The sequence below is a fragment of the Alosa pseudoharengus genome, unplaced genomic scaffold (genome assembly GCF_046254945.1).
Source record: "Alosa pseudoharengus isolate Yale_2024_CS ecotype anadromous, Long Island Sound unplaced genomic scaffold, YU_APseudo_1.1 YU_APseudo_1.1_scf_16, whole genome shotgun sequence".
Classification (NCBI taxonomy): Eukaryota; Metazoa; Chordata; class Actinopteri; order Clupeiformes; family Clupeidae; genus Alosa; species Alosa pseudoharengus.
This window is the reverse complement of record NW_027468630.1, coordinates 7,803,630-7,812,678: the sequence shown is the minus strand read 5'-3', so window position 1 is coordinate 7,812,678 and position 9,049 is coordinate 7,803,630. Positions and strand designations below refer to the sequence as shown.

Genomic DNA, 9,049 nt, shown 5'->3' with positions numbered 1-9,049 from the left:
AGAGGCAATGGGCCCCAAGGGCACAGCATAAATGCAAACACAGAAGACTAGAGCCTCCAAATATCCTGCAGGAAAAGGCCTGCTATGTACTCTGAGTACCACATACACACACACACACACACACACACACACACACACACACACACACACACACACACATAGTCCTTAGGTTTACTTTTCAAAAACACATAATCAGCTTGGGGAAATGTTCGTGTTAGAGGAAATCAGTGAGGAAACTTGCCCTAGATGATGAGGTCTGAATCATGAACCTCATCCCTCTCTCTCTCATGTGCTGTTATGGTTCCTTATTTCTCCCTTATTACAGTGAACGGGATATTATTGCAGAACTAAAAATACCTAGAGATCGAAATGTACATACTGTATGAACAGACATAGAGACATTCATAATTTTTTTCTGGGTTATGGGTGTGACCAGCATAGAGGAAAATAGCCTGCCTGTGTTCTCTGCTGAGAGAGCAAGTGTAAAGACCCAGAAATTAGCAGCTTTTAAATGACTTTGTCTAGGAGTCTCTGTGGAGTTTGGAGTTTGGAGCTTCCTCTTGTGCAGGCAAGTTGACTAGTGGCTGAGTCAGAATTCTCATTTATTTGCTTGGGATGGAACATTCTGCACTGCTTAAGAAGGAGTCTGGTGTTAAAAATCTCTAGCCCGTAAAAAAACTCATCAGAATGGTATAGCTCAGTAAAGAATATTTTTTATTGATTGAAAATATGCCTTTTGTAATCAGCTTCCTGTTGCTCATGGCAGAGCCTGATGAGTGAAATATGTTCTTTCTTCTGATACTGAGCGCTCAATTAAGTGTTCGCCAAATCTTGTTCCAATAGCTGATTTAGGCCATTTCATCCAGGAACCCATTGCCCAACAAATTTGTGGTTCATTAGCAATCAACTAATGTCCATGATTGCCATGTTTCCTGGCCACATATTGTTTTACTGAAATGTGGTTGGTTACATTTGTTTATTCTGTTGCATGTTCATTCAGAATGCAGAGAAGTATTGTTGCGCTCAGATGATAGTTTCTAAGTCCAGGCGCGTACGCATAGGCGGAGTTTGACATTCAGGCCAGGGGGGGCAGACAAAAAAAACTAATTGTAGCAGCTGAGACCTGGCCTACCACTTGGGGAACACAGCATGAGCACAAATAAGGAGAAAACAAAAATGCTAAATAAAGATATATATAATTACATTGTAACAATTTAACAATTCATCCTTATGAAATCCAATGCAGCAAGGCTGTCTTGAAATTCAATAGACAAGAGTGTCTCCTATAGCAGTTGAAAACATTCGGGGCTTAGCCCATATAGAGTCTGGTTGCTGCTCACTTTTGATAAATTAATCCACCGCCTCTAGCCTCATTTGCGCCAAATTGATTGAATATTTTGTACAATCATACTTTGTCAATTAAAGAATATAATGACCTGTTGCCATCTTGACATTTCTGTTTGCTATTAAAAACGAACTATATAGCCTATAGCCACCTAGCAGAGTGGAGTTTTAAATAACAAGATGCATCGGTTCGTTATGCTTAGTTTAAGGAGAACGAGTCATTGAAAACTCAAATTCGATTCTACAAAGGTAAAGTAAGTAAACTCCAAACTGTAGGCTATTGAGTGCAGGGCAGACCTAAATCATGGCGAGAACTCCAGGAATCAAATGAAGTGTTCACCTACTGTCTGATGCCTCTCCAAACGCATTAACAAAGCGCAATCAGGCCATTACGTTAAGACGTGTTAAAAAAAATATTCAGATTTTGCTGTAAACCAATGACATTAACATGTGTAATCCACAGCGATCAGTAGGCCTAGATGCACAAAAAGGGTCATGGTGTATCTAGCCAGGCTTACGCACGTCACATTCACCAGCCAGTTCCAAACAGGTGAACAAGGCCTCTCCACTTTGCTGTTTAAACAAAGTGGAATAAAAAGTCCAAATCTACACACAACGCAAAATCAATTAGTAAGCTGACAGGACATTTGTATACATGCCATTTAGGCAACCTTTATTGCAACGTTGACACGGCAAGATGTCCAGACTAGTGCAACAGTAATTTTCGTTTTTTGCGTCCTGCCTCGTCAGGTTGGCCGTAATGTCGCTTTCGATGTGAAGAATCAGAAGAGAAGAAAACCTGGCTGCTCCCATCATCAACCGCAGCCCGTTCCTTATATTATTGTAACGTCGGCGCAAAAGACAGTGTTCGCGTTCTCCCGCGCAGGGGATCCTGGGATACGAGAGCGAACATTTGGGGGGTTTATGTCGTTATTCTCCTTAGTTTTGTGTGTAATGTTAGCGTCTTTATTGTAACATGTTTCCCTTTTAGTTCTCCCTCGTGTGTGATCCTTTTTGTGTGGGAGGCTGCGTCCTCCCCTGTATGTGTAGTGTGTGTGCGTGCTTGACCTGCCCTGTTTGCATTGTGTTCTGTGTCGATCTGTGTCCCGGCTCTCGTTCCCAGTGAATAAACCTTTTAATTGGACAACTGTGTGGTTCGCTATCAAATCTTTACATTGGTGTCAGAAGCGACTTTCGAACATGGCCTCCGCTCAGCGAGAGAAGCTGGGAGCGGGAGACCTCACCGCTGGGTGGAGGCCCACGCAAGAGGATCCAGAGAGAGCCCTTGTAAGGGCTACTGAAGAGCTTGAGGCCTTATCGTTACCGCCGCCGGAGGAGAAGAGCTATCGCCGAGACCTGCCTGCTGCCATGGGAGGAGATCTGGCCAGATGAAGTGGTCGCGGAGAAGATGACGCTGGCCTGGGCGCTGACTCCACGGCGAGCCGCGACGCGTGAGCAGAGCCGAGGGAGTGCGGCGAGGAAGAGGTTCCTAGACGATGGACGGTTGGCGGAGCCGCTGAGGGCAGCGAACTCACGACGGTGGGGCAGGTTTGACGGAAATGCCCTCTGAACTTTTAAAAAAAAAACTTTTGGGTGCGTGTGAGAGGCACCGTGCTGTGTGGGCGCCCGTTCTAGTTGGCCTGTTGGCCGGCGCCTTTTGAAAAAGTTTGTGTGTGGAGTTCGATAACACGACCATCTCGGGGGTCGTGCCTTCGCCGAGGCCGCGAAGGAGTGGAACGGGCCGGGAACAGAGCAGTACGGCTCTGCAAGATGGCAACACGAGGAGGGACGCCGAAGACGGTAGCTGCAGCGGGAGAGCTCAGCGCGGTCCGGTTGCTGTGGAGTCGGTGCCTGTCTGTCCTGGTCGGCAGCTTCATCTGGCCCCCCTCGAACCCCGGTGCTTGGTACAGTGTCGACGGTTGTAAGGCCACCTAGGGCCCCGTCTGGAGAGGAGGAGTGCCGTGGTGACACGCCGCGGAAAGGGCAGCCTGAGGGCGGCTGCTGAGAGGGAGCTGGTGACGAGCGGGGTCGGCCACGTGGCTGCTAGCACGCCCGAACTGGATTGCTAGCAGCGTGGCGCCCCGTTGAGTGAGCTCCTGCGGCGCGTGCACCCCACGTGAGTTGGCGGTACTGTCGCACTGAACTGAGTGGCGGGCGACACGCGCCGACGTTAGCATGTGGCTACCTCGTGGTCATTGCCGAGGACGGCAATGGCTTGTTGGGGGACCTATGTAACGTCGGCGCAAAAGACAGTGTTCGCGTTCTCCCGCGCAGGGGATCCTGGGATACGAGAGCGAACATTTGGGGGGTTTATGTCGTTATTCTCCTTAGTTTTGTGTGTAATGTTAGCGTCTTTATTGTAACATGTTTCCCTTTTAGTTCTCCCTCGTGTGTGATCCTTTTTGTGTGGGAGGCTGCGTCCTCCCCTGTATTGTGTAGTGTGTGTGCGTGCTTGACCTGCCCTGTTAGCATTGTGTTCTGTGTCGATCTGTGTCCCGGCTCTCGTTCCCAGTGAATAAACCTTTTGATTGGACAACTGTGTGGTTCGCTATCAAATCGTTACATTATTGTTTTGTGTTATTTAAATAATTTTTTAAATATCTGGTCATGCCAGACATATTTCACTAATTTTTGAAACAATGCAATTACCCGTTTCCACCAGGGGGGGCAGTGCTCCCCCTGCCCCCCCACAAACTCCGCGTATGTGCGTAAGAACCAAAAATGTGAAGATGAAGCTGTAAGTGGTTCGCACTCTGATAAAAAAAAAGACTACACAAAATTTTGCAAGAAAGGAGCAACTAGTTTTAATAGAGCAAGAGCAGACATTTCAGCCATCCATTCTCAATGCTCGCAGTAAATCAACCACAGACATGCAATCAACAAATACCCAGTGGGTTCAGTATGCTCATTCAGACCATTTATAGAGCATACTATCTTAACATGTGGTATGCATTGCATAGGATCCCAACAACAGGCCCTTGACATTCCTGATGGGTTTCATATTGCACATAATAAATACTATAGCTGTTGAAATGCTTCAGCAATAACATGATGTCTGCCACTAAGGAAAATCACCTCCTTAATTTGAATGGAGCATAAATAAAGATTATTAGGTTAATTAATTATTTTGCATTTATTATTCTCTCATACCTCCACATAATTACTCTACGCGCATATAATTGAATTTGAACCGGAGCCAGTGGAGGATAATTTGTTTTCAGGTTACCAAATGGTGACAATGTTGCTTGGCTGAGAGGAAATGACACATGGTAGCTAGACATAATTCATCTGGCTGCCGCACTGACACCAAACCAACAAAAGGAAATTAATTCAGCTCCCCAGCCACACTGGCAAACAACATTAAACACAGAAATGAATAACAATTGGGAATCAAAGACCAGCACGGGGACTGAGGTAGTTGATATCCAGACATATCAAATACAACAACTCCAACCAGGTGAATATGAGATACAGAGAAGTGCTATTTCTGGAGAAATAATATGATGCATGATGGTCTTTTTGCATAACCTATTTAATATGTGAGCAAGGGAGGGAAAGAGAGGGAAAAGCAAAAAGTAGAACAGAGAGAGAATACAGAGAGAGAGAGAGAGTAAGAACGGGAGAGAGAGAGGGAGGGAAAGAGAGAGGGACAGAGAGAGGGAGGAAGAGAGTGAGGGAGAGAGAATGTGTTTGCTTTTTATCATGTAACCACATGTGTACACATGCCTTTGGTTAGTGTGACAAAATGTATTTGTTGGCTGCGTTTTTTTGTCGCAATTCATGCCATATGGAATCTCTCTCCATGTATGGGTGCAACCCAGCACAAAGAAAGCAGTGGCGCACTGGAGCAAGCACAGCCATGAGGATTATCGCTTATCTTACAGCATGGCAACTGTGGTCTGGCTGGAATGTGAGTGCATTTTATACCTCTTTGATTCACTCTTCGGGGAGCATAGTACATGCAAAATGCATTCAGCGCTCACATCCACGTAATTCAATAGCACCATTTGCTTCCCACTCACCCCGGCCTGCTTCAAGCCCGCCACGCTGCCTAGGCTCTGCTGTGACGCTGTGAAATAAACATACATCTAGTAAACTTGTGTCCCACTTTCTCCCCGCACTCAACATTCCTGCGTTCACTACACCAGCATGTTTCACTGTTACAACAAGCAGTGGATTGGTTAGATGTTGATACCTCTATGAATAAAAAAACACAATGTCATACAAGCTCTTGCAGTATAACACTGTATGTTCTACATTAGCTGATGTTTGACCTTATATAGCAAAATCTTACTGAGGCTACAGATCTCCACCCAGACATTAAATCTTTCTGCAATATGTTTGACAAACACGGCATGTGCATATACTGTAAACAAACATGGACACGGAAAATGCTGGAAACGGAAAATGTATTACCTTTCCACTAAACACACATACACAACACACACACACACACACAAACACACACATATACACATGATGTACACATATACACAACCACATTCACATACACACACACACACACACACACACACATACACACCTACACATACACACACACACACACACACAAATTTACCTTAAAGTCAACCAACATTTGAAGGAATATACTTAACCTTCTGGTCAGAGGGCACTGGGCTAGGTGGGAGTTGAAATGTGTGTCTTTGTATCAAGGACAGCATAATCTGATCAAAGCATTGTGTTAACCCCTGGTTGTAGGTTAGAGAGGGACATCTGTTTTTCAGGCAACAGGAGAAATGTAGTACCATTACTGGCCACTGATGGAACATATTACATAAACAATCAAAAACTGTTTTCATTTAATGGTTTGTGCCCACACTAACTGTGTACCTATTTTTACTTGCCTGGTTCAGGTTAGTTCTCTTGTTATTTCTAATAGTTTATTTATCCTCGTCACTATAGTTACATGTGAAATTAACAACATTGTGTGTCTTTTCCTAGCCCTCATATGTATACCAGTACAAAATAAAACAGAAAAATCTGAGTGTGGGTAGACCAGCCCCAATAATTTATCTGACCCTGCTGCACCTCCTGCCAGTGGACCTTAATGAAACGTATAACAGGACAGATCAGTCAGTGAGTAAAACCACAATAGTCAGAATACAGTTAATGATCCCAGGGGCTTCACAAAGTCATAAAGTGTAAAGACATCCTTTTACTTTTTAATTCCTCTGCCCCCTGTGGTCATTCTGCAGAAGGCCAGCATGCTATTTCAATAGAGAGAGCTGTTTGGCTTGGCTTGTTGAACACATGCGGCTTTGAGCTCATTTTTTCCTGTGGCAACTCGACTCACTGCATATGTAGTTTTATGTAAAATTTTGTTCAGACATGTTTTCTGTGGTGAACAAAGAACATGTCTAGCTTTGTGCAAGTAATGTATTGAACACGCGTCCACTCTGTGTAGAACAAAACTGTATAGTCTCAGGCTTGTTAAATTGTCTTTATGACTTCAGATGCTGTAAACATGTCTTTAATGTGTATCATTTATATCTGCACTGCAGTCTGTGTTTCTGCTGAATTCAGGTTTTACCACTGTACACAGTAACCTAAATAGATGATTAAATGAATGACTCAGTGTCCCTGTTTCATGCATTTCTATGCTTCCCTCAGTTCAATGTGCACAGTGATGTTTCTTCAGCTGTTAACAGACTTTGAATTATTAGTAATAACATGGGTAACTCTGTAATAACATGGCTAACTGTGTGGCATCATCAATATTTAACGTCTTATCTTTTAGATGGATCTATGCTGAATTTAGAATAAAAGGATATCACATGCACTGTAGCCCCTTGGCGGGTCGACAACCTAGATTGTTTGCCCCCATTAAATACCCTGAACTTATTTGTGTGTTCTGAGTCTTACCGTATGTTCAGTCATCAGAAGTGTCCCATTGTGCTTTGTGAAGGTAAATTTAGAATTCATCAACGTTTCTTAATGAGAACAAAATAAAGTATTAGTCTACTATGAAGGAAGTAGTAGTGAAAACAACTTTTAGTTGTTCTACTTACACATGTTTTGTAGAACCAATGTTAGATGCTGTGTATTCAGAAAGAGTAAGTTTCTCATTCACATGTAAATTCCACCTGCAGAACTGGAGTCTGGTAAAGCCAACAATGTGATTACTTGTGCATCAGTACACACAATATCTTGTTGTATATAACTACCTCTACTACATATTGTATCACTCACCTCAAGTAGGTATCACTCTGAAATAAAACAGTGACACGTTTATATAACATGTGTTTCTTTCTTGGTGTAGGTATGTGCATAGGACAGTTTTCCCAGAAGGACTGGATGTAAAAGATGTTGACGCCGTTTGTGATTACATGCCAGTCCAGTTAAAACGAACGAGGGTATCAAAGTCTGAAACCTCTGAATCACAGCACACTAGTGCTACACGAAGTGTCACAGTTGTGTATCTCCCAGAACGGGGAGTGGCGAGCGGTGCCCGGGGAGTGGTCCTACTTCTCCGCATGTTCCCCTTGTTCATTATGCTTACAAACTGAGCGCGTCAAGAAGTGGTACGGAGCTGATTGTGAAGGTTACCTCCAGTCAGTTCAGTGTAAAACTCCATTTGAAAGCTAAGAAGGGACAAAAACTAGCGGGATAACCACAATCCGCACCGTGGGACTTCCACAGAGGGAATTAATTTAATTGAAACTGCTGCAACCATAGGACAAACTTCTCCAAGTTTGAAAAAACTTTAAATAACAAGATACGCATGGACCTTAACGGGCAGAAGACAGTGCTATCACTATGGGAATAGTTTGAATGAGTCTACGTTTCAGCGAAAAGTGGTTATTTTTGTAGATTCGTAATAGTCACCGTGTATTTTTCCATTTTGTTTTGTGGCACACCAGCAGGCAGGACTGTGGAGTCTCTTTTGCCGGTCGCGTGGCTTCTTTGTGTACAGCTGCTGCTTCTATGTGCATGCTGAAACACCGTGGCCTGGAACAGAATTCCCAACCCACTAGGAAAACGTCTAACATCACACAATTGCTTTTAGGCTTTAAATCAGGAGCACCAACAAACGCCAGTGAAAGAGGATTACCTAAACTTCACTTCGCCCCTTTCCCTTTCCCCGAGCTGTCCCGCACCGTCCCGACTACAGCCTGCTCGTCTCTCTCCATTGCTTACTGCGCGTGGATTGTAAAAAGAGAAAACAAATTGAGCTCAGTTCATTGTACAGCTGCGCTCTACACACAGAAACATCATGGATGTACGCTTTTACCCGGCTGCCGGAGGGAATTCTATTCCTGGAGATCCACAGAACCTGGATTTTTCCCACTGTTTGGGCTATTACAACTATAATAAGGTGAGATAGCTATATTTTCAGTTTGCACCGTGGACTGTGAGTATTTGTGGGACTAGCACAGCGCGTCTTTGCTAGGTTGAAGTTGATTTGTGTTCCGTCCGATAAACCGACATGCTCGCGGATGCTGGGATAAGGTTTGATATTTGACACGCAGACCAGTTTGAGTTGTTCCTTCGTTATTGCTGTGATACAACAGTTCTGTTTAAGAGTGCATAGATGTCCAATAACCTGGAGGCTCTGCCTAGCCTATCTTTCGGCCATACAAACTTCATTGGCACTTCATTATGTCATTGTTATAGTGTAAGACTTAGGTCAGAGGGACTTCGTTAGGGTAGGTGGAAGTGTAAGTATTAGCGTATGATGTCACTA

The 9,049-nt window shown here is 44.0% G+C and overlaps 1 protein-coding gene across 1 annotated transcript in view; it reads left to right on the top strand.

Annotated features, from left to right (window-relative positions):
- The first annotated feature begins 7,878 nt into the window (after positions 1 to 7,878).
- tox3 (TOX high mobility group box family member 3) overlaps positions 7,879 to 9,049 on the top strand; it is a 43,768-nt gene continuing 42,597 nt past the window's right edge. The window contains exon 1 of the mRNA XM_076286933.1: positions 7,879 to 8,680. Coding sequence (XP_076143048.1) covers positions 8,579 to 8,680 — 102 coding nt within the window. The 5' untranslated portion in view covers positions 7,879 to 8,578. The remainder of the gene's footprint in view (positions 8,681 to 9,049) is intronic.